The sequence below is a fragment of the Phyllobates terribilis genome, unplaced genomic scaffold (assembly GCF_046119375.1).
Source record: "Phyllobates terribilis strain yellow unplaced genomic scaffold, ASM4611937v1 Scaffold_2__4_contigs__length_985480577, whole genome shotgun sequence".
NCBI lineage: Eukaryota > Metazoa > Chordata > Amphibia > Anura > Dendrobatidae > Phyllobates > Phyllobates terribilis.
In genome coordinates, this window is record NW_027362762.1 from 881,360,919 (window position 1) to 881,386,563 (window position 25,645).

General features: G+C 42.6%; 1 protein-coding gene across 2 annotated transcripts in view; it reads right to left on the bottom strand.

Moving 5' to 3' along the window:
* Positions 1 to 25,645, bottom strand: part of EPHA6 (EPH receptor A6) — a 1,434,803-nt gene that overhangs the window by 740,480 nt on the left and 668,678 nt on the right. For both annotated transcript variants that reach the window (XM_073668175.1, XM_073668176.1), the window contains exon 4: positions 9,406 to 9,561. In XM_073668175.1, coding sequence (XP_073524276.1) covers positions 9,406 to 9,561 — 156 coding nt within the window. The remainder of the gene's footprint in view (positions 1 to 9,405; positions 9,562 to 25,645) is intronic.

The following is a 25,645-nucleotide window of genomic DNA, read 5'->3' on the forward strand; positions in this document are numbered from 1 at the left end:
GCCCGGAGAGGTCGGGAAACGCCTGTGTCTAGGTTCGCTCAGAGAGGTCCACCTAGACAAGAATAAATCCTCTCCATCCCTGCTGTTGTCAGTTTCAATCGTCTACGGGGAGAACCGTTATTTCGAACTAGCCCAACTGGACTCTGGAGCAGCCGGGAATCTTATTTCACAGTCCCTGGTAGAGAAATACCGCATCCCCACCAAACCTCTGGCTGTACCCTTGTCTGTTGCTGCCGTGGATGGGGGGCTCTTACCACGCCCCATCCAACTCATCACCGAATCCATTACTCTGCAGGTGGGAATGCTGCATTCTGAAAGTATCTCCTTCCATGTTCTGCCTGGACTCTCTCACGCCCTCTTGCTAGGCCTACCTTGGCTCCAGAAACATGCACCCGTTCTTGACTGGCAGACCGGAGAAGTCCTTCGCTGGGGACAGGGCTGCCATAAGACCTGTCTGGTTCCCGTTCATCCCGTCCGTCCTTCTCCTACCCCAGCTAATCTACCTGGACTTCCGATTCCTTATTGGTCTTATGCTGATGTCTTTAATAAAAAGGAGGCAGAGACACTACCCCCTCATAGACCATACGACTGCCCTATCGACCTGTTACCTGGTACTTCTCCTCCCCGTGGGCATATTTATCCATTATCCGCTGCTGAGACCCGGTCGATGTCCGAATATATTGAGGAGAATCTGGCCAGGGGATTCATCCGGAAATCTACCTCCCCGGCGGGAGCAGGCTTCTTTTTCGTCAAAAAGAAGGACGGCTCTCTCCGTCCCTGTATAGACTATAGAGGCCTTAACCAGATCACGGTGAAGAATAAGTACCCCCTTCCGCTCATTCCGGAGTTATTTGATCGTCTGAGGGGGGCTAGAATCTTCACCAAACTGGACCTCCGTGGGGCGTACAACCTGGTTCGTATCCGTCAGGGGGATGAATGGAAGACGGCATTCAACACCCGGGACGGCCACTATGAATATCTGGTAATGCCCTTTGGCCTCTGTAACGCTCCTGCCGTCTTTCAAGAGTTGGTCAATGACATCTTCCGGGACCTTCTCTACTCCTGCGTAGTGGTGTACCTGGACGACATCTTGGTCTTCTCTCCGGATCTCCAGACTCACCGGAGGGATGTTCGTCAGGTCCTGCTCAGGCTCAGGCAGAACCATCTCTACGCTAAATATGAGAAGTGCCTCTTTGAGCAGACCTCGCTTCCGTTTCTGGGCTACATTATCTCTCAGACCGGCCTACAAATGGATCCTGAGAAACTGTCTGCCATCGAGAAATGGCCCCGACCAGAGGGGTTGAAGGCTATTCAACGGTTCCTGGGCTTCGCCAACTATTACCGCCTCTTCATCCCGCACTTCTCTTCCCGGACTGCCCCAATTTCCGCGCTCACCCGTAAGGGTACTAATCCCAAAGAGTGGCCGCCCGAAGCAGAGGAGGCCTTTCTTTCCCTAAAACAGGCCTTCTCTTCCGCCCCGGTGCTGCATCGCCCGGACGGCAACAAGCAGTTCTTCCTGGAAGTTGACGCCTCCTCCTCTGGAGCCGGAGCGGTACTTACTCAAAAATCATCTTCCGGGAGAATGGTAACTTGTGGCTTCTTCTCCAAACTCTTCTCCTCTTCTGAGCGCAACTATTCCATAGGAGACCGAGAGTTATTGGCCATCAAGCTGGCGTTGGAGGAGTGGCGTTACCTACTCGAGGGGGCTCTTCATCCGGTAATAATTTACACTGACCACAAGAACTTGGCTTACCTCCAGCATGCCCAGAGACTTAACCCGCGCCAAGCCCGGTGGTCCTTGTTTTTTGCTCGCTTTGATTTTGTTCTTCATTTTCGCCCGGCTGACAAAAACGTCAAAGCAGACGCCTTGTCCCGATCCTTTCTGGTGTCCGATCTCGAGGAAGAACCTAAACATATCATCGATCCCGCCAGAGTAATGCAGGTGGCTCCCGTGAGTCTAAATCGTCTCCCTCCCGGTAAGACGTTTGTTTCAGTACCTGATCGGGAGAAGATCCTACACTGGGGCCATTCATCTAAACTAGCTGGCCACGCCGGTCAGAAAAAGACCCTCCAGCTTATTGCCCGGCACTATTGGTGGCCTACCCTGCACAAGGACATAATAGACTTTGTTTCTGCCTGTGTGTCCTGCGCCCGCAACAAAGTCCCGAGACATCTGCCAGCCGGACGCCTCCTTCCGCTTCCTGTACCCGCTGCCCCCTGGCAGCATATAGCAATGGACTTTATAACTGATCTCCCCGTCTCTGCCGGTTGTACGGTCATTTGGGTGGTCGCTGACCGCTTTTCCAAGATGGCTCACTTTATTCCCCTGCCAGGCCTTCCGTCTGCACCCGAGCTGGCTAAAGACTTTATCCGCCACATCTTCCGTCTTCATGGCCTGCCCCTCCACATCGTGTCGGATCATGGGGTACAGTTCACCTCACGTTTCTGGAGAGCCACTTGTAAACTACTAGACGTCACCCTGGACTTCTCTTCCGCTTACCACCCACAGTCCAATGGTCAAGTGGAGCGGATCAATCAGAACCTGACCAGTTACCTCCGGCACTTCGTTAATGCCCACCATTCTGACTGGGTGGATCTCCTACCATGGGCCGAGTTCTCTTATAATAATCACGAGAGCGAATCCTCCTCCAAATCCCCGTTTTTTGTAGTCTTTGGTCAGCATCCTCGGATTCCTTTTCCTGTCTCCACCTCTGTGGACAACCCGGCTGCGGAATCTCTCGTTAGCAAATTTTCCTCCATATGGGAGAGTACCCGGTCCGCACTCCTTCTGTCATCCGAGCGTATGAAAAGACACGCTGACAAAAAATGCCTGGATCCTCCACAATTTCGTCCAGGAGATAAAGTCTGGCTCTCATCTAAATATGTTTGACTCAAGATACCTTCTTACAAGTTAGGGCCTCGGTTCATCGGTCCTCTGGAGGTCATCAGTCAGATCAACCCGGTGGCCTATAAATTGAAACTCCCGGCCAACTTACGGATCCCTAACTCCTTCCATGTATCTCTCCTCAAACCCGTGGTGCTTAACTCTTTTTCCAAGTCTACAGGTACGCCTCCTGCTCCGGTTTCTGCTGAGGACGAGTTTGAGGTAGAGAACATTCTTGCCACCAAAAGGGTAAGAGGAAAGACCTTTTTTCTGGTAGATTGGAAGGGGTTTGGTCCTGAGGAGAGAACGTGGGAGCCCCGGGAGAACATCCATGCCCCTCTCATCCTAGCTAAATTTCTATCTGGCCTAAAAAAGGGGGGGCCTAAAGGGGGGGTACTGTAGTGCCGGCGTCCCTGCCCTCTGCTAGGCAGGGACGCTGTTCCCCTCACCGCTCTGCTCCGTGCCCGGCGTCCCTCTCCCGCTCTGCTGGCAGCGCGCGCTCCTTCCCGGCCACTGTGCTTAAAGCGCGCGCCCTCCCTCCCTCTTAAAGGGGCCGCGCGCGCCGTCCTAAGGAGTCCCCGGCCAATGGCCGGAGGACTTTACCATATATAAGGCACCTCCTCCAAAATGGAGGTGCCCGAGCAATGTTGTTGCACCGTTCTACTCTGCTTCAGCCCTCAGGTCCCGTTGCCAGTTACCTGCCAGTTACCTGCCAGATTCCTGCCAGCTTGCTGTCCTAATCCTGCCTGATTTCCTGTTACCTGCCTGCCTGCCTGAGGTCCGACGGTCTGCCTTACAACTCCGGTCAGTCTGTCTAAGGACCAACTTGCCCGCTCACCTGGGAGCGCACATCAGCTACCTGCCTGCTTGCCTGAGGTCCGACGGTCTGCCTTACAACTCCGGTCAGTCTGTCTATGGACCAGCTTGCCCGCTCACCTGGGAGCGCTTCTCCGCTACCTGCCTGCTTGCCTGCCCGGGGGTTCCGCTGTCACGTGCTGGGACCACCAGCTATTCCAGAGACTCTTGCCCGCTCACCTGGGAGCGCTTCTCCGCTACCTGCCTGCTTGCCTACCTGGAGGCTCCGCCGTCACGTGCTGTGACCACCTGCTATTCCAGAGACTCTCGCTTGCTCACCTGGGAGCACACATCCTCCATCTGCCTTGCTAGCCTACCTGGAGGTTCAGCCATCACAGGTCGTACCTACCCTTTACCTAGAGACTGCCCCGGTCACTTGCCGTGACCTCCAGCCCGTTCTTCCAGAGACTGCCCCGGTCACTTGCCGTGACCTCCAGCCCGTTCTTCCAGAGACTGCCCTGATCACTTGCCGTGACCTCCTGCCCGTACACCCAGAGACTGTCCCGGTCACCTGCTGTGACTGCCTGCCTGGTCGCCACCCGCTCCCTTACAAGGACCGCTCCCTTGTATAGTAGCCCAGAGGTTCCACCTCCCAGACCCGTTACACTTGTCTTTTAGTTTTTGCTTGTCTTTTAGTCAAACGTGTTACATCCCTGTCTCCAGTATACCAGGTCCCGCTCCCTTCTCCTGAGTCCGCTGTTCTCTGTCGTGATCCATGTTGGCTTGCAGGTTGCCCAGCGTGGATCAATGACATCATCTCCCTAGTCCTATTTTAGGCCCATTGACATACAAACCTGTGTCTTGGGTGTGTTCTTTGTTTGGTATGCTCCATTATCTGTACTACTGTGTTTTAACTCACATCCATTCCTGCTGGGTTCCACTCCATCTGTCCATCTGCTCCTTAGTTTCCAGTTAGTCTTAGTCCCCACGATTCCACATGTCCTCTGGAAGCTGAACCAACACCTGCGGTCCTTGTGTCCACCTGGACCAGAGGCTAAGCGGATCCACCTTATCTGGGGAGGGCTTCCAAAATCCCAATACCATGGATCAAAAAGGTACAGCAGCCAGAACACTCTTGCCATGGGATGTGGCCATTCTGTCAGCACTGGTGGTGCAACTTGCCATAAGGACCCATTGTACCAGATTCTTGTAGTTTCTCCAACAGCTCCTCAACACCTGCTACAGCCTATTACTCACCTTCAACCCTCTGTCTGGGAGACATCTCCACATTAGCCTACTCCTGCACCTTTTAATGGTGGTCCTAAGGCCTACCAGGGTTTTGTGAACCAATGCACTGTACACTTTGAGTTGTGTCCTCAGTCATTTTTTTCTGACTGGTCCAAAGTGGCATATATTTTTTTTATGGTCTGGATATGCTTTGGTGTGTGCTGTGCAATTGTGGGAGCAAGTTGACCCAATGATACATTCCCAACCATCTTTCATGTCTGCCTTCTGTAAAGCATTTTACAAACTTGTTCTTGTCCACTCCACAGATGATTCCATATTGAAGCTCAGAAAAGGGACTAGCTGTGTGGGAAATTTTGCAATCCAGTTCCTCACCTTGTCTGCTGAATTGGCCTGGAAGAAGAACTCTCTCCTCACTGTCTTCTATGCTGGCTTACCCAGTTGGATCAAAGATGAACTCGCTGGTAGAGATTTTCCATCCTCCCTTGTTAAAAACGCTTAATTCCAGTGCGTCACAATTCTGAAACGTCTTTAAAATCTCCTCCCAGAACGGCTGAACCACAACCCATTGAGATCAGCCGGAACAGATTATCTTCAACTGAAAGGTCCCGTCGCAATACTGGCGGACTCTGTATTGTGGCGAATGGGGATCATTATCACACAAATTGTTTCAAACTGAAGGCCAAAAGGGAAGAACTTCAGACCCTAGGCAAGGAGGGTGATATCGCCCTAGGATTAACTTTTTCCTCCACTAAAGATAAACTACTCATGCATATATCCGTTTCCTTCAGTTCCTCTGTGTTCACCGGACAAGTGCTTATTGATTCCGATGCAGCAAAGAATTTTATGGACTTCTCTCTGGCCAAAAGGCTCTGCAAATGTCTTCTCCAATCATGGAGCCAAAAAGAACCGCAGGGATTATGTAGCTAAACCTGAATGTATCCTTGGTTTTACCCTTTTTGTTTTCCAATTCTCCATACGCAGGTCATCCTCTGGCCCTCAACAGGTCCTCTTCTACAGTCAAAACAGTTACTGCTTCTGATCCAATCACGGAGTATGAAATATACCAAGTTCTGGACTGTGAAATGACTCGTGATCCTGAGGAGAAATGCAGGGTGCCTAAAGATGACATAGATGCTCCTGTGCAGCTCAAGAGATATTATACTAAGCATCCTTTCTCTGCTATCATTGGGGGGTACTGTTACACACCTGTCCTGGGTATCCGGCCTTGGCTCCTTCTCTTGGGTCTGTATCGCTCTGTTGTGCTCTGCAGGTTACCCAGAGTGGATCAGTCACATCACCTCCTTAGACCTATTTAGGGCCCAAGTACACACACCTGTGTCTTGGGATTTTGTCTTTAGTGTTCCTTGTTTGTTTGAGCTCCATTAACTGTTCTACTGTGTTTTAACTTGCATCCATCCCTGCTGAGTTCCACTCCATTTTTACATCTGCTCCTGAGTTTCCACTTAGTCCTAGTCTCCACGATTCCACATGTTCTCTGGAAACTGCACCAATGCTTGTGTCCGTGTGCCTACTCAGACCAGAGCCTTAGCGGATCCACCTCAACCCTTTTAAATGTTTGTCATGAAGCTTTTCTTAGGTCCACCATTTGAATAGTAAAGGTATGTGCACACAATGTCTTTTTCAGGTGGGTCCAATCCGAAATCCACATGATAAAGCTCTCTGAAAACACTGAAGACAATGAACATATGCATTGATATACACCTTACTGTTCATATGTCCAGTTTTTTTGAGTTTCCTTTAACCACTTCAAGTGTCCAAACATACTAAAGATGCCAACTGGTTAAAAGAAGAGACCTGCAGGCATTTTCCACTCTTTAGAAGCTCTATAGTTTGTAAGAGAAGTCAATGGGAATGCTAAAAAGATGCCTGGGAGGATTTTTGTGCATTTTCCAGTGATTTTGCTTCAAAAAACGCTAATGGTTTCTGCATTGTTAAATGAAGTAAAAAAAAAAATCTGTAAAATGGCAGTAAGAAACCTCAAAAAAGATAAAAAGATGGTAAAATAACATTAACTGTAAAAATGTCAAAAAGTGCTCAGGAAACAAGTAAAAAAAAAAGGTAAAAAAAAATAGTTTCAAGAACGTCAATGTGCTTGTCATAAATGTATGATCGGTACCAGTTGTACCTCCAGGATTTCTACTAGAAATATTTCCTTTTTTGGCTCTTCGCACTCCAGGCATGCATAAAGTCATCTCCATTGTAGTTAAAGTGAGCTGGTTATCGGGTTTGTCTTTTCAGGAGTGTATCCTTCCCCTTCCTGCTTGTGGGAGGACTGAGTGCTTCTGCTTGTCTGACAGTTCAGACCAACAACATCATTAAAGGGGTTTTCCCATGAACAAAAGTTAATTTTAATCAATAGATCTTGGAATAATAATAATTTCCACAATTGGATGTGTTTAAATAAAATGTTCCTGTGCTGAGATAATCTTATAAATGTGCCCCTGCTGTGTACTGTGTAATGGCGATGTCTGACCGTGTATGGAACATGGTCTGATCCTACCACATCTCCTGGGCAGGGGAGGAAGCAAAAGAGTATACAGACAGGACAGCCAGGGATCACTAGCACCGGTATCCATTAGCAACAGTCCTTAAGAAAGTTTATCGCATCCAGACAACAGATCCCACAACTGTAGCCTGTTTATCCATCCCAGTTGGCAACTGATCTCCATACTCCATAGGCCAACAATCCATGAGCTCCAGGACCTCAGCCTAGATCCTCTCCCTTCTACTTCATTCCACCAACTCCTGACTAAACACGTGGCTTCTTTTCCTCCCTCCCTGGGATCAGGCCCCTAAATGGGCCGAAGTGTTCACACCCTCCCCTTTAAACATTTGCTTTCAGCTGAAAGAATGAAAAATATTCCAGCAGCCCTTCACCTGGAATTGCATGTGAGACCCCCTTTGGTGACAGCTCCGGGGGTTCTACATTCTCCATCCCCACAATGGAACTAGTGGCTGTTAGAACAATGGCTTGAGGCTCCTGAGATACTAATGAGATTACTGGAATTTACATTTACCTTTAGCAATCTCTTGTCTGGCCATATGTAGACATAAGTTACAAACAACATATCTTCCTATGCTTACTGTCACTGAATGGAAACATTGATTCCTGAAGCTGAACACTTTACAAGTGAAATTAGTTCACATAAACTGACAAGCAAGCAGAACATTAATAAAACACAGCAAGAAAATCTCTTATAAAACACAATAATAAGATCAACGGAACCGGTGCTCCGCGTAGGAAAAAGTCTGCATCCCTTAGAACCATGGACTCAGCTCTACGTTCATTGGCTCAATAGTCTTTAGAACAAGGCCAGCTCCTCAAACACACATTGTTATTATTGAGATTGAATTTTACATAGTCACACAGTTGGGGTGAAAAAAGACCTAAATCAAACAAGGTAGAGGGGGGAGTGGTGTGCATAGGTGAAAGGCTATTCCCGTTTTCTCTTGGCGCTCCACAGAAAGGTAAAATTTCATAAATGAAGGGTTAACCTGACCTAAATGTGGAAACTTGCTTCTTGTTTGACGATCAGAATGGCTTAACATACAACCAAGCATTTTCATACATTTACAAAAGTCATCTTTATATGTTATTGTGCTTTAATAAGGAATCTAAGTCTCTCCTGAAGGGATGAGATATTTCTGGTAAACTCGTTGCTGAGTGTCACTGGTCTTATAGTAGACGAAGAAGGCTTGAAAATTTTGTAAAGCTTTAAAGTCTTTTCTATGTACAGAAGGGTTTAAACACCTTAATAGGAAGCACAAAGTAAATCTATATACTGTTCTGCAGGATAGTCCAAGTACATACAAAGCATACACAGTGATAGTGGGTGTTCTCAGCAGTTTTGATTTCATCAATTAGCATTTCTGCCACCTTTTATTTCAAACATATAGTAAAAAGAATCTGAGCCCCAGATAAGGGAATGTGCACACGACACCTGGAATCTGCTTGAAAAAGCACGACAAAACCACCACGACAAATGACCACAGTGCACAGCACCTGCCATGCGTAGATGTCTGAGCAATGCCAGCACTTATCTATTTGCCTTCACACTCTCCTATGTTCTCTGTATGAACTTTTGTTTGAATAAAGAAGAACCTGTTAGTAGAGCTGGAGTTCTTCTTTTAATACGCAATTGTCAAGGCCATGGCAGAGCCAGTGTCCAAGCCCCGAACAGATTGGGTTAACAACATCAATGGTGAGCTGGAATACATGTAAGTTATCTCTCAACATGACGTCAGGTCTGCAGACAACAGACACCGTGAGCTGTGGTGGAGATTAATCTTCGGACCCAGGGAGGGCGAGTAATGCCCAGTTTTAATGTTTAAATCAAACTACAGCCAGGAGACAGGAGTTTCCCAAAGTCACAAAATATCAAAAATATTATAAAAGAAAATTGGTTGTAAATGTGGACATAACCTTCAACTTTACCCCACATATAATAATGACTTACTTGTGCATGCCATGGCGGGTGGGTCTTTTTCCGCTCTGAAGTAGCCTTTCTCACACTGGCAGACTGTTGTGGACTCTACATATGTGAAACTATGTGGAGGACACTTGGAACACTTGATATTTCCAGCAAATGCCTTGTAGAATCCAGGCCGACACGCTGCAAGAAAACAGAAGACAAACTGGTCAATGATTTCCTTTCGCCGTCACCATTCAATTCATTTGTCATTCAGCTGTGAAAGCGAGGATTCCTGCGTAGAAGCCGGGTATAAGCTCCCTCTGACCGCAGGCAAGTCACTTCATCTCCTCGCACCTCAGACAGCAGAATTAGATTGTAAATCCTCGCAGGCAGAACTTCATTATATCTGTTTTCCTAGACTGACAGTAAGTAATTATTAAAATTATAATGCTGATCTGAGGCCACACAAAACTAAATCTGGGATTGTATTTACATAGCCTTATCCCATAAACCTATGTTTTTCATGACATACAGGGCAAGTAATAAAGCTGAGCTTTATCATTCTGTACAGAGACATTAAAGTGTATGACTGCTCGGATTATAATAGAATAACCATTTGGACTAATGTCCAAGTCACAGGAAACCACCCAAAAGTGAATAAACCACATTGTGCGCTGACAATACCAGAAAATCCTCCATGTCTGACAGTGCCCAGCAAAAGCTAAAACAGAGAATGGTAACATAAGGAGACAAACTATGGAGCACATAATTCAGCATTCGATGATCACTCAAGATTCAGTGACGACACCGAAAGTCAATAGGAGAATAGCTATGAGCAAATCAACAATGAAGTCACTGGACAAGTTCTTCAAATTGAGGAACATTTCACTGGAAATGAAGATACAGCTCGTACATAGTCTGGTCTTTTCTGTAGTAACATACAGATGTGAAACCTGGATGATAAAGAGACAAGACAAAAGAAGAACCGACGCTTTCAAAATGTGGGGCTGGAGAAGGAAGTTATCAATACCAAGGATGGCAAGAACAACAAACAAATCAATTTTTGAACAAATCAAGCCAGACATGTCACTCAAAGCAAGGATCACCAAGATACGACTTGCCTACTTTGGACACAACATACAAAAAGAGCAATCACTGGAGAAGGACATCATGTTCAGAAGAATAGAAGAAACAAAGCGTCGAGGAAGACCAACAACCCGATGGCTTGATACTATCAAGATAATGGCATAGGTGAATCTGATGGACCTATCTAGGCTTGCACAACATCAATCTTCCTATAGATCATTCATCCATCAAGTCATCATGGGTCGAGATGGAGCCAAAGGCAGTTAAAAAAAAAATTATATTCCTGGGGCCCACCATAGAGCCTACCCTCCATCTTTACAGAACATGTACACATCTACATCTAGATGCAGTAAAACATTTCTTTAGATCATTGTACATATAGGTTATATCATCAGTAAGATATAATAGGTAATTTGTAATCACCCCATAAGAAATAGACCCTAGTGACAAGTAGTTGGCTTTAGACATAGGAAAATTGATTTGTAAGACTCCTGTCCATTGGCCACTTCAGTAATCTGTGACTGTTGGATGGGAGATATGAAAATATCATTAACTCCTGGCATTCCCAGGTCCTCTTTTGATTTGCAAGGAGCCAGGTCAATCAAAAAGAGGAGCCGGAATTCCAGGAGGTAAGGAGATTCGCACATCTTATGTCCAGCGGTCATCGATTACTAACCTGGTTGATGGACCTGAGTCCTGTGAATCGATACCCCTATCTCTAGTTGGCTCCAAATTCCTCTCCAAATAGCGTTGGTTTCTGTTGAACCTTTGCACCCATCACTATTTCAGAACCTGGACACATGTGAAGTTAATTATGCACCTGCACCCCCCAAATGACTGCCAAAGGCCTCAGCGTTGAAAGAACTGAAGACCATTGTTGAGGGTCGGGGAGCAGCGGCAGTGGAAGGACAAGTGAGAGCCTAATACAGGTGAGTATAATATATTTTATCATGTATTAACCCCTTTACTCCCCTCTATTTATAAAACTTTAGAGTCTGGAGAGGCTAGAGAGCATGATAAAATCTTTTCACAGCAATCCGGGAACTTTCAAGTTGAAACAATTTTATTCAGACAAAATCAAATCTGCCTGAAACAAATTTTGAGAGATTCGGTCATCTCTAATCGCAATCTGTTTTCTCTGTTTATGACCCACACAGGTCAATTTTATAGAAACTTAAGTGAACTGTTATATAGGATATATTTTTGCAATGACGCGCCCCCTGGGCCTGTGTTGTGCAGGGGAACCCGGAACCGGGCCTGTTGTAGAATGCTGGGGGTTGTAGTCTCCGTGTGGCGGTGACCCGATCCGTGCCCAGGGTGGTCAAACCAGTGGCAGTCTTAATGTATAGCAAATGTCCGACTACGCCACCCGTGGATTGCGGTCAGTGGGGACCGCCGCTGCGCTGCCGACCGCTGAGGCTGATGTTGTTTGCGCAGCCGAGTATGGGATAACTCCCCACGGGAGAAGTATTGCCTCAGGGCAGCTAATGTGAGAGATGATGGGAGTGATGGTGTGAGGGTCCCAGTGCTAATGGTGCTGGTGCGGCAAGGAATCACAGAGACGTGAGGTGCAGTTCAGGGTCTTTACTGATGGTACAAGGCAGACCCTCCCGGGAGTACTGGCTAGTATAAGGGGCCTGGTCAGTCTGCGAGCAAGCAGGAGTTCCCCTGGCCAGGTGGAGTTGTAGGCCTCCCCGTTTATCTGCACTCTTCCTGGCTACCTTGCTGTCAGCGGTTACAAGTAGCCCACGTCCCTGAGTATACCGTGTGGTGCTCACCCGTATGGCTGGTGACTTGGGGCCTTCTGTTAGCCTCCGCTCCTGGATGGCGGCGCTGGTCCCTTCTTTGTGACTGAGCCTCCGGGCTTCTATGGCCAGAGGACCTGGAATTCCCTGCCGGCTGGTTTCTGCTGCTGGGTATAGATCAGTCCCCACAGCCTCGGACTCCTGTGTTCGGTTTTAGTGTCCTCAGCCAGGGCGAGCTATATCTCTGCTCACAGCCCCTGGCCTTCTGCCTCTGCTCCTACAGAGCTCCTGTTCTTGCTTTCCCTGTGTCTGGAACTTCACTCCAGGCTCTGACTCCTCTGCTTGTTCTGCAGGCTCTGTCTCCAGCTTCACTCACTAATCCCGCCCCAGACCCAGTTTATAAGGGCAGATTCCTCCCCTCCCAGGTCTGGGTGGGCCGTGTTGCATGCTTAGGGCTCCTGACCAGAGAAACCTCCCACTTGCTCTCAGACATAATATCTCTATTACTGTGGCAACCAGACCCCTGGGGTGTCACAGCAACATGGTAGGAAATCAAAGTATCCGAAGGGAGCCCACACAAACACAGAGAACAAATAAACGTCATGTAAATGTTGCACTTGGTTGGACTCCAGCAATAATGCAACAATGCTAACCAGTGAGATGCCATTCAAATGACATACACTAATGAAAATGTGCTGACATTTAATGAATTGTTACTACATAGTGTCTTCATTAGTCATTGGTTTTAGGAAATATATGTTTTTTTAAATGCATAAATGGAATATATTATTATTATTAATAGACTATGAGCCCTCGCGGGCAGGGTCCTCTCCTCCTGTACCAGTCAGTGACTCGTTTTGTGCAAGATTACTGTACATTTTTTATTATGTACAGTTGTGCTCAAAAGTTTACATACCCTGCCAGAATTTTTGCATTTCTTGGCCTTGTTTCAGAGAATATGAATGATAACAAAAAAACTTTTCTCCACTCATGGTTATTGGTTGGGTGAAGCCATTTGTAGTCAAACTACCGTGTTTTCTCTTTTTAAATCTTAATGACAACCAAAAACAGCCAAATGACCCTGATCAAAAGTTCACATACCCCAGTTCTTAATACCGTGTATTGCCCCCTCTAACATCAATGACAGCTTGAAGTCTTTTGTGGTAGTTGTGGATGAGGTTCTTTATTTTCTCAGATGGTAAAGCTGCCCATTCTTCTTGGCAAATAGCCTCTAGTTCCTGTAAATTCCTGGGCTGTCTAGCATGAACTGCGCGCTTGAGATCTCCCCAGAGTGGCTCAATGATATTGAGGTCAGGAGACTAAGATGGGCACTCCAGAAACTTCACTTTGTTCTGCTGTAGCCACTTAGAGGTCGACTTGGCCTTGTGCTTTGAATCATTGTCATGTTGGAACGTCCAAGTACATCCCTTGCGCATCTTCCGGGCTGATGAGTACAAATTTGCCTCCAGTATTGGCTGATAACGTCCTGCATTCATCTTTCCTTCAACTTTGACCAAGTTTCCTGTGCCTTTGTAGCTCACACATCTCCAATACATCAGCAATCCACCTCCATGCTTTACTGTAGGAATGGTGTTCCTTTCATCATAGACCTTGTCTCTCTAAATGTAACATTTATGGTTGTGGCCAAAAAGTCCAATTTTGGTATCATCATTCCAAATTACCTTGTTCCAGAAGTTTTGAGGCTTGTCTCTGTGCTCTTTGGCGTATTGTAGGAGAGATACTTTGTGGCATTTGCGCAGTAATGGCTTTCTACTGGCGACTTGATCATGCAGCCCATTTTTATTCAAGTGCCTCCTTATTGTGCATCTTGAAACAGCCACATCGCCAGTTTTCAGAGAGTCCAGAATTTCAGCTGATGTTATTTGTGGGTTTTTCTTTGCATCCCAAACAATTTTCCTGGCAGTTGTGGCCGAAATTTTTGTTGGTCTACCTGACCATGGTTTCATTTTAACAGAGCCCCTGATTTTCTATTTATTAATCATGGTTTGAATGCTGCTGACTGGCATTATCAATTCTTTGGATACAGTTCAACTACCTTTTCCCATAGATCCGTTGACAATTATTTTGCTTTCCCCATGACTTACAATCCAGAAACGTCAGTGGCTGGATGAATGATGCAAGAGTCTATCTGGATCCCAGAAACTCACTCAGCTTTTATACACATACGCTGATTACAAGCAAACAGGTCACAGGTGAGGATGTTATCTTTTGTAGCCATTCAAACACATTTGTGTCAAATTCTGTGCATGTTATCAGGCCAAAATCACCAGGGTATGTGAACTTTTGATCAGGGTCATTTGGATGTTTTTGGTTGTCATTAAGATTTAAAAAGAGAAAACACAGTAGTTTGACAATAAATGGTTTCACCCAACCAATAACCATAAGTGGAGAAAAAGTTTCTTTGTTATCATTCATATTCTCTGAAACAAAGCCAAGAAAGGAAAAATTCTGCCGGGGTATGTAAACTTTTGAGCACAACTGTATACCCCTTTTCACATGTAAAGCGCCATGGGATAAATGGCACTATAATAATAAATAATAATAATAATTTTATTATAAGTAGCTTCAGTTTGAAAACTGGAAATTGGTTGTAAAAAAAATCCTCAAATGTAAAAGAGTTTTTGCTTTCTAACATTGATGACATATTCTAGGAACTATCAATAGAACCATAACTGTTTAGTAGATCTACATACAAAAAAAATACTATATATAAATTCCTATACTGTGCCAAAAAGCATCTGCTTGCACACTAAAAGTGAAATTTTGAGAAGGATTTTCTTAAATAGCTAACAGCTTTCCTATGTGATACATGGAAGAATTTTAACTTAAGGTGTCCCTTAACGAGGTTTTCCCACAGAATAGGTAATTAATGTATTACGGAGACCACTAGAAGCACAACAATGAGAGTTCTAAAGTGTCACCTCACTATCTATCAGCAGATGCAGAAATACGTCATCGTGTGGTGACCTACAAGAGTTGAGTACAGCTTGTTGTGGTGGGATGGCTTTTATGTTTTTTTGATCAAAACAATTTTAACTAAATACCCTATGTTATTTACATGTACTATTACTACTTATTTACTTACTACAGGGTTTTAATTTCATATGTATTTTAGGTTCTTGCTTGTTAAATGGCACAGTGTGAACGCACACCTATGCATTGCACTTATACCAACATATGCTCTGGCTCAATTTTTGGGGTTTCGGTTTACAAATCTCTTTTAAAAAGGTTGTCTGGTTTCAGAAAAATTGCTTTTTTATAGATCAGTTTTTTCGGGCACAAAGAGTCGGATCCCTTCTGTGAACAATGGGAGCTGGCACCCCAGAGAGATCTACTATCAATTTCTGAGTGGCTCTCACTAGGGGTAAAATACCATTGTATACCCGCCAAAAAATGAATGTATATACTCCCTGTCTACCTGTCAGAGAATTCACACTATGTAATTTGAGGAGTGCTAGGGAAATCACAATCTTGACAAGAAAAGTATATGTCAATTTTTTTTTTCAGAGCATCTAAAAGACACGATTATTTCATAGTTCTCGAAGATGCAAAATACTTAAGTTAAGGTTTTACCTTTTTCTGACAATCGTGCCAAGGATAACATGCGATGTGAGCTATGAATATATTTTAAGTTTTATTAATTTCTGGGCTGTAATACCTAAGGTATCCCTGGGGAACAAATCTTCCATACAAATACACAGAACAGTATGTATTTATATGTAAATGACATGAAGTTACATGCTAATCACTTGCACTGCTGTGGGAGTAGGAGGACTCAGGAGGGTCATGTATATAAAGGTAGATAACTCCAGATTACTGTGTATTTAGAAGATATCATTGCACCACCTTCCTATTATCCTGGACTATAAGCCCCAATTTTATGCGACCGCTGCCTATCCCATAAATACGCCACTCATTTATGATACAACTGCATTTCCATTTACAAATCGGATTATCCCAGAGCGACAATTTTCACCTTTTGTAAAATCCTTGTGATTCTGCACTTAACAAACCACCAAATGTATCTCTTGTGTTAATGTAGCGATGAGATCCAACATCGATTCCACTCGGAAATCCTAGTCGTCTGAAAGCAATGAAGAGCCGCTCTCACATTAATATCTCCTACTCGAAGACAATCATGAATTCCCCCTAAGGATTACACGGTTTTAAGGATAATCCCTGAATGTGTTACACATTCCTCTGTATTATTTCAAATGATACAAATTGCATTTTACAAGCAAAGGGCAATTTCTAAAGAGAGTAATCCTGGAGAAATCCCAGCACTTCACCATTAGTCTCTTCATTGAGAAAGCTACTCAACAGCTCAAATCGAATCAATAGTAGTTCTGAAAATGGCTTTTACTGTCAATAATTCCTCACTTCCTTCCCAGCTCTAATATTAATTCAATTACCCGCGTACTACGGTCTATAGCTTAATTAGCCATACATTATAAAGTCCATGATATCACATTCACACTGTAAAAAAAAAGGATGATTTTAACTTCAGATTTCCATCCTGCACCCAACACCATGATTATACAGATGGTTAACACTCCGCAAATTGCTTTTCCATCTTATTTAAAAACTTTCCCAAAGACACCATTACTGATAAAATAATTAAAAAATAACCCATTTAATTCCATTTGTTTCCAGAGCCACATTCCTGGTTCTTTCCTTCTGGTCTACCCCTACATGACCACTGCAGCCAATCTCTGGTCTCGGGAGTTTTTGGCATGTGACTACTAAAGCCAGTGACAGCAGAGGTCACATAGGGCACACAAGCTGTCACCTTTGCAGCTAGTTAGCCAGAAGAACAGCAGAGTGAGTCGGGGGCAAGGTGGTGGTATGGCAGGGATTAAAAGGGTTATTTTATAAGTATTAGTAGCTGTGGGAAAGTTTTTATATCGTGCTTTAAGGTAATTTAAAGGGAATATGTCAGCAGGGTTTTGCTATGTGATCTGAAGAAAACAGACGATAGGGGCTGAAACACAGATTTTAGGGATGTCTCATTTATTAGGCTGTGTGCTGTTATTCGCTTATAATGAATGTTTTATTACCAGGAGATTATCACTGCCAGGACTACAACTCACACTACTGCTAGTCCGACCACGCCCCCTCCTGTGATAAGCAGCTCATTGTCAATAGACAATGTACGTAGACAGCTGTGGTGTCAGCTCTGCTACTTGGTACATCTAAAAACTCTGATTGTGCGCCCAGTAAGCTAAGTGATACATCACTTGAATCAGGGTCACTTTTCCTACATTATGCTGCACTCAGATAAGGTAACAAAAACCTGGTGGCAAATTCCCTTTAAGACTTCTAATTTTTTCAAAACAAATACATTATTGCAACCTGCTACCAAAACTCTTCACAGTTAGCAATTATTATCGAACCGCTGGGTGGCTGCATATAGACACAAGAGTTGATCAAACCTCTCAAATTTGGGCAGATTTGCTCAATTCAGAGGGAAATTTTGATTAACATTACACAAATTCAATGGAAATTAAAACAGGTTGGAAGAGGTTTTAAAAAAATCTTATACTCTCTTCTGCCCTCTCTATACCTGTCCTACATCTGCTGGGTCTCTGCTAGCTTTTTCAACAATATTCTTTTTATTATAGTTATAGTCAATACAGTGAGTGATAAAACATAACAGAGTGATCTAAAACTTGTTCAATTAAACAAGTAAGAAATTATTTCCAAAGAAGAATGAAGAGAGAAAACAAGGGTTAGGGCAAGAGGAAAAGGATGTGGACGGAAAAGGAAAAATTAGGAAACGTAGAGGGGAAGGGGAAGTAAAGAGAAGTGCAAAGGGGAAGGTTGGACCAGATAAACATGGAGAGTAGGGATAGGGGAAAAGATCATCCTTATTGAAACAATAGTTATAACAAAACAGTTTTCAATTTGCTTAGTTAAATAAGTAATTGTACTTGTACTTCTTGACATATAATAAAGCTTTTTATCTAAAAGGATGCATTCCAACTTGAGGAAAAAAATAGGGTCCAAGATGACCATGTGGAATAGCAGTTTTTGAAGAATTATTTCTTAGAACTTAAGAATGTTCGAAAGAATTATAGGTAGACATTCTTTTCATTATTTCTGGAATGGAAGAAACATCTATTGATTTCCATTTAGATGCTATCAGTATTTTTGTTTCAGCAAATAGATGGATTGAGAGATGTTTAATTTTTTTGGGGAGTCGGTTTGAATCAAGCGAGAACAAAACTTGTTGAGGAGAGATTTCAAATACAGAGTTGTTAATGTTGTTCAATAAGTTCGCTACTTCTTTCTAAAGGTCTCTCCTTGGTTTTTCTATCTTTTATCTTTTTCCTTTTTTCTGTGGATACTATTCACTAGGTCCCATGTTGCCACGTAGCACAAGATACTAATCAGGTGCGGCTTTGACTCATGTCATTGACGTGGAGCGAATAATGGGCCTGGTCAAAAGGAAATAAAAATAATGAAGATAGAAGACAGAGGATAGGAGAGCCGATTAGAGGCCTGGGGACAGGGAACCGTATATAGAGAGACAGGGAGAGAGGAGTATTAGCTTTTTTTTTAACCCTTTTTCTGCCCTTTATAATCCTGCAAAGTGTTGGCCAGCCAGCTACCATTTGCCCAATTTGCCCAAAGTGAATTAAAAAAAAAAGTCTGAATTTTTTGTAAAATTTGAGGCAAATGCAATTCCCTTTAAATCAATTTGTTCATATCTAACAAAAACATGTACCATAAAAACTTTCTGAAAGAATAAGTCAAAATTACCTTTTATTTCAAAGGTTGCCTTATCAAGCCATTTTTTGAAGCAAACAATAAAGCCTCATTCAGAAGTCAGAAAACAGTCCGAATTTCATCAGTGTTCTCATTAGTCAGAGCGTCATCAGAGTTTGGTCAGTGTCAGTTCTCCCCCCCCCCCCCAAAAAAAAATGGAGGTTTCTCAGCCTTCTCCTATCAAACCGTCCATGAAAAACTGAAAGCACTCAGATGGCATTTGAATGCTGTCAGATTTTTCCACAGACCCATAGACATGCACTGGTAATATTCCTAGGATCAGATGAAGATCGGACTTATCACTGTGATTTTGTGCAGACATGTGATATACAGTTCCATAGACTACAATATGTATGGGTTTTATCGGTGAAAATCATATAGAACTTATATGGGAAAAACTGAATGAGCCCTTAGTAAAAGGCAGTAATCATCCAGCTGTATTAGAGAATTAGAGAATTAAAACCCCATAGCTCTCAATATCAGAATTATTCCCTTTACATACAGGAAACTTCCATGCTAAAGGCTGTAGAGAATATGGATCAGTCATATGGTGTTTTTCGTAAGACACATGAATTATTATGAAATGTCTTCCCTTTTTTTAGGGAAGAATAATGACAATAATATTACACTAGTAGATTGTTAATTGTACATTTTAAAATCCTCTATTCAGGGTGTCTGGTTTTAAAATCCCATTTTTTTTAAAAAACAAACCAATAGAGAATTCTAACTTAGTAAAGAGCATGATATTCTGAGGCTCCAGAAAGAATAACCAAAAGCAGATCTTGTTCTGGAAGACCCAGCACAATCGTGCACACAATACTCATTAAATTGAATGGCTATTGTGTAATACTTCATTTTTCCTTTGGGGGTGCTGCTGCAGAATTGAACCTTTGCTGCTCATTTTTGTAGTGGATCATTAGTGGATAGAGCAACTGGACAACCTCTTTTATTATCAGGGACACTTTGAACAAAAACTAAGAGGCCTTTTTGGAGAGCTTTTCTCTTTGTTTTGCCTACTTAAATATCTATTTTGTGGCATTTTTGTGCTTTTTAAAGCTGTTTGTTTGTTCAGTGATGTGCACCTGGTTAGTCACTTCCAGATGTTTTTGCCTAGTTCATTATTTGCAACTTTTTTTTTAAAAAAAAGGTGCACTTTTGTGGAAATGTACTTCTGTATTCCACTGGCAAAATCTTTATAGTTATCTTTTTTTGGTACAATGCAATTATTTCTGACAATTTAAAGGATCTAAAAAGGAGCTAAACAAAGAAAATAGCAAGAAAAAAACAACCCCATAGTGTGCCATATTGATGAATCGATGAATTTGGCTCATATCTGTCTGCACAAAAAAAAAAAAGGACCGGACAAAATATGGTTGGAAAAAATGTGAATGATGAATCGGGACCTAAATATTTAACACAGACAATCACTTACATTTCTGAAAACACTGCAAAAAGTGACGCTAAAAACATCACTTCACAAATAAGGTGAATTAGTCATTCTACTGGACATGAAGCCAACTTTCTGTAAATAACTAATAATTGATTATTGGTTCAATTTTTTTTTTTTCAGTTTTCCACTTGGTAAATTTCGATTTTGATTTAAAAAAAAATAAAAAATGATACTTTGAAGTAGTTTTGAACTGGCTTTGCATTTGTTTCAGAGCTTGTAAAAGCCAATTCTCACGCAGGAAGAGATCTTCAGAGGCAGAAATCTCTGCAATGACGCTGTGATGAAGAATCCAATTTCAGAGATTATTGGAATCACTGCTGCAAGTAAAGGGAATGAGTATGATAGAAATAGCAAATCAGGAAATTCTCCACTAAACCAAGTGTCAGCTGAATTTCAGAATACTTTGTTACTTGTTTCAAATTCTAAAATTTTTTAGCATGACCCTTACTGAAAATAGAAATAAACGGCATACAAGGTCTGCCACCCATAGCTAACCTGCGCGCAATATGAAATGCAAAATAATAAACCTGCTCATAAAATAAATATATGAAACCAATCACATAAAAAAATAAATGAAGAAGATTAAAGTCAAACTAAGAGAAATATTGATGCAGGTGCTGCTCTCGTAAACTGATGGCACATGACAAATTGCAAATCGCAGTGAAGTATGTCTCAAATCCTCCATAAGAAATCACAGCAAATCCAGAAATCCATAGGATTATGGCAGAAAATATTCACTTGACATGTAGTGTGGGGCTGGGCATAAATAACTGTGCGTCAAGCCTGAGATTTGTGATGTCTTATTGCAATAAAAATGTAAATATTCTGCAATGTGTGAGGCAATATGTCTTTACAGCAAGAGGTTACGAGGTCAGACAGGAGTCAAAAATAGGCATTAATGGAAGCACAATACAGTGTAATAGGAGAGGTATAACACAGGAGATGGAGAAGACATAAGGATCAAGGTGGCACTTACTGTGCTAATAACAAGCGTGGAGTGATTAAACATCAGGAGAGCAAAGCTGGAGTTCAGAACACGTAGTAACTACCGGAAGGTAAATCTTTAAAGGGGAACTCTAAAGTAAAACATTAGGGTATTGTATCCAAGGCTGTGTTCATGAACTCTGAATGACAGCAACCCATATTACCTACAAGTACATGTTATGGACCCTCTAAAATTTTGCATCCTATCTTCTACTGTCTTCATGAAGAGTGTACTGTAAAGGATATGGACATCTACAAGGGCAATTTTGTTAACTTAAATGTACAGGGTGAGCCATTTATATGGATACACCTAAATTAAATGGGAGTGGTTGGTGATATCAACTTCCTGTTTGTGGCACATTAGTATATGGGAGGGGAAAACTTTTCCAGATGGGTGGTGACCATGGTGGCCATTTTGGATCCAACTTTATTTTTTTCAGTGGAAAGAGGGTCATGTGACACATCAAACTTATTGAGAATTTCATAAGAAAAACAATGGTGTGCTTGGTTTTAACGTAACTTTATTCTGAACAACGGATACTGGAAGCCTGTGCTAGCATTTCTTCTGCAGTGTTGCTATCTGTGTGTCAAGAGTGGGAGAAGAGGGTTGCATTGACAATCCAACACAATGGGCAGCACTTTGAACACATTTTATAGGTGCTCATAAACTTGTAAAAATCTCATGAAAGAATAAAGTTATGTTAAAATCAAGCACACCATTGTTTTTCTTTTTTTGCTTTGTTACTGAATGTTGGTAGGATTTCACATTATTTATGACCCTATGAGATCACAAAAAAATTCCCTGCTTGTACTAAGTCATTATAACTGATGTCATGATAGATATCACAGGAACAACCTTGGTGAGATAAAACATATGATGTCACCTTACGCAAGCAAACTGCTTCTTACATTTATGACTTCATGATAACTCAATATTTCTTCTATTTTTGTGAGTGGCTTAAGCAGCTCTCCATTCTGGTTCATAGGGAAAAAAGTTATGAGTAGGGAATTATCCATTTGTCAAAAATTGAACAAGTGACAGCAGATATCTTCACCCGCTACCCTGTTTAATGAATTATTCACTAATGACTAGTTTTGATCATTCTTACACATTCTTGAAAAGCAAATTTTTATAAAACCCACAGTCACAGCAGCATCCCGCGCATAATATATCGGCTATGCTGTAATGTAAGATAAAAGGAAGCAACATTTCCAATAGCTAAACGTCATCTGATTCAGAATCAGATGGCTAAACGGTCTAGATCAGGTGTGCACACGGGTTACATACAACAAGGGCCACAATAAAATGTAAAGAGATATTCTCCTTTGATACATATAGACAAAATACACCATGGGGCTTCCATTTTCGATTTCACTTTTCTACAGAATAGGGATCTCCTACTCCTCTTTTATGTGTTGAAGACAAAAGAAAACAAGTTGCCATGTGGAAGATTGGCTATTACCTTTGTAGTTTATGAAAGTTACAGAAACAGCCAAGTGTTTCACTTGTAAAACTCTGATGAAGATAACTAAATTAATCTAAAACAATTTATTGCTCTCTGAAGTATTTTTTTTTAAATTTATTATATAGCGCCATTAATTCCACCGCGCTTTACGGACATCATCATCCCTGTCCTCCCCATCGGGGCTCACAATCTAGATTCCCTATCAGTATGTCTTTGGAGTGTGGGAGGAAACTGGAGAACCCGGAGGAAACCCACGCAAACCCAGGGAGAACATGCAAACTCCTTGCAGATGTTGTCCTTGGTGGGATTTGAACCGAGGACACCAGCGCCACCATATTAAAAAGAGAGGTTCCCCAAATATAAAGGTACCAGAGATTGCTGGGACCACGCAGGTTAACTTTTGCTAGTATTTTAGGACCAGCGTCTACATTTTTTCACATCTACACGATATATTTCTTTGCCTAGGCTTTTAACAAATGGTATTGAAAATTTTGTGGACAGCTTACTCAGGGGTGTAATTTATTGGTATGAATTGTGATTATTCCCTCCTGTTGCGTCTTGTCGAAGAGTATTTATTGGAATTATCCCTCCTTATATAGTATTCAAATATTTTTTTTTTGGGGGGGGGGGGGCTCACCCACTTTTCTTTCTTGTGTATTTTGTACCCCTAAGTGTTTTTTAAAGCAAGTGTGAATTTTTAGAATGATTTGTAATAAAGTGTGGTACATAATTTTATTATTATTTATGTAGTAGATATAGCTCATGGTGAAGTGCATTTTCTAGGATTTAGGTTATATTAGTCCTAAAACAGTCATCATATTACTCTCAGAGCAGATATGTTGCCTTATATATATATATAAATATATATACATATATTGTAGGGATTGTACTCAATCAGGTGCGACGATAGACAAACAGGAGGCATGTTCCTTTAAATGTCCGTAACGGTTTATTGGCTTCGTAAACCATTCAAAAGAAAAATGCAAACAAACAGCCTTTAGTGTAGGCAAAAACTAAGAAAACTGGTCTATTAGCAGAGTCTCTGGATGGCCAGAGCTGTGCTCACACAGGCTGGTGAAGCGTTCAGTATCCTGGCTTGGTCTGGAGACCAAACACACACAGGAGGCCTTCTCCTTCCAAACACACAGACCATGTGCCAAACAACAGCCTCCATTATATAGGCTGTTAACCACCCCCAGAGGTGAGGTATGTGAGTAGCTGGACCCGCCATTCTCCCCTAGCTACCCGTAACCCGGCTCCCAGGTGCCCCAAATGATCCTCTTAGTGCTTATGTGCACTAGAGAAACACTCCGGGCTACATCACAGAGACCAGCCATCTCTGTGATACCTCCCATTGATTATGCGACCATTAGCCACCTTACAACATATATATATATTCAGTCATGGCCGAAAGTGTTGGCACTTTTGAAATTGTACCAGAAAATGAATTATTACTCTCAGAAAATTATTGCAATTACACATGTTTTGGTATACACATGTTTATTTCCTTTTTTGTATTGGAACAACACAAAAAAAACTGAGAAAGAAAAGGCAAATTGGATATAATTTCACATAAAAATCCAAAAATGGTCTGGACAAATATGTTAGCACCTTTCCAAAATTGTGGGTAAACAACTTGGCTTCAAGCATGTGATGCTCATTCAAACTTACCTGTAGCAAGTAATAGGTGTGGGCAATATGAAAATCACACCTGAAACCAGTTAAAAAGGGGAGAAGTTGACTCAATCATTGCATTGTGTGCCTGTGCATGCCACACTAAGCACGGAGAACAGAAAGAGTAGAAGAGAACTGTATGAAGACTTGAAAACCAAAATCAACAATATCAACAATATCAAGGTTACAAGTCCATCTCCAGAGATCTTGATGCTCCTTTGCCCACAGTGCGCAACATAATCAAGAAGTTTACAATCCATAGCACTGTAGCTAATCTCCCTGGACAATGATGGCAAGAAAATTTGATGAAAGGTTGCAACACAAAATAATCCAGATGGTGGATAAGCAGTCCCAATCAAGTTCCAAAGAAATTCAAGCTGTCCTGCAGGCTCAGGGTGCATCAGTGTCAGCACGAACTATACGTTGACATTTGAACGAAATGAAAAGCTATGGCAGGAATCCCAGGAGGACCCCACTGCTGACAAGGAGACATAAAAAAGCTAGATTGCAGTTTGCCAAAATGTAGGTGAGTAAGCGTCTTGTGGACAGATGAGACCAAGAGAGAGCTTTTTGGTAAAGCACATCATTTTAATGTTTACCATAAACAGAATGAGAACAGAACGCAGTACCTACAGTCAGATATGGTGGAGGTTCAGAGATGTTTTGGGGTTGCTTTGCGGCCTCTGGCACTGGCGCACAGGTCATCATGAAATCTGAATATTAACAAAGGATTTTTGGATCGAAATGGAGTGCCCAATGTCAGAAATCTGGGTTTCCGTCCTAGGTCATGGGTCTTCCAGCAGGACAATGACCCCAAACATACTTCAAGAGGCACCCAGAAATGGACGGAAAAATGCACTGGAGAGTTCTGAAGTGGCCAGCAATGAGTCCGGATCTAAATCCCATTGAACACCTGTGGAGAGATCTTAAAATTGCTGTTGAGAGAAGACACCTTCAAATATGAGAGACCTGGAGCAGTTTGCAAAAAAGAAGAGTGGTCCAAAATTCCAGTTGAGAGGTGTAAAAAGCTTGTTGATGATTATAGCAAGTGATTGATTGCAGTTATTTATTTTCAAGAGGTGTGTGAGCAA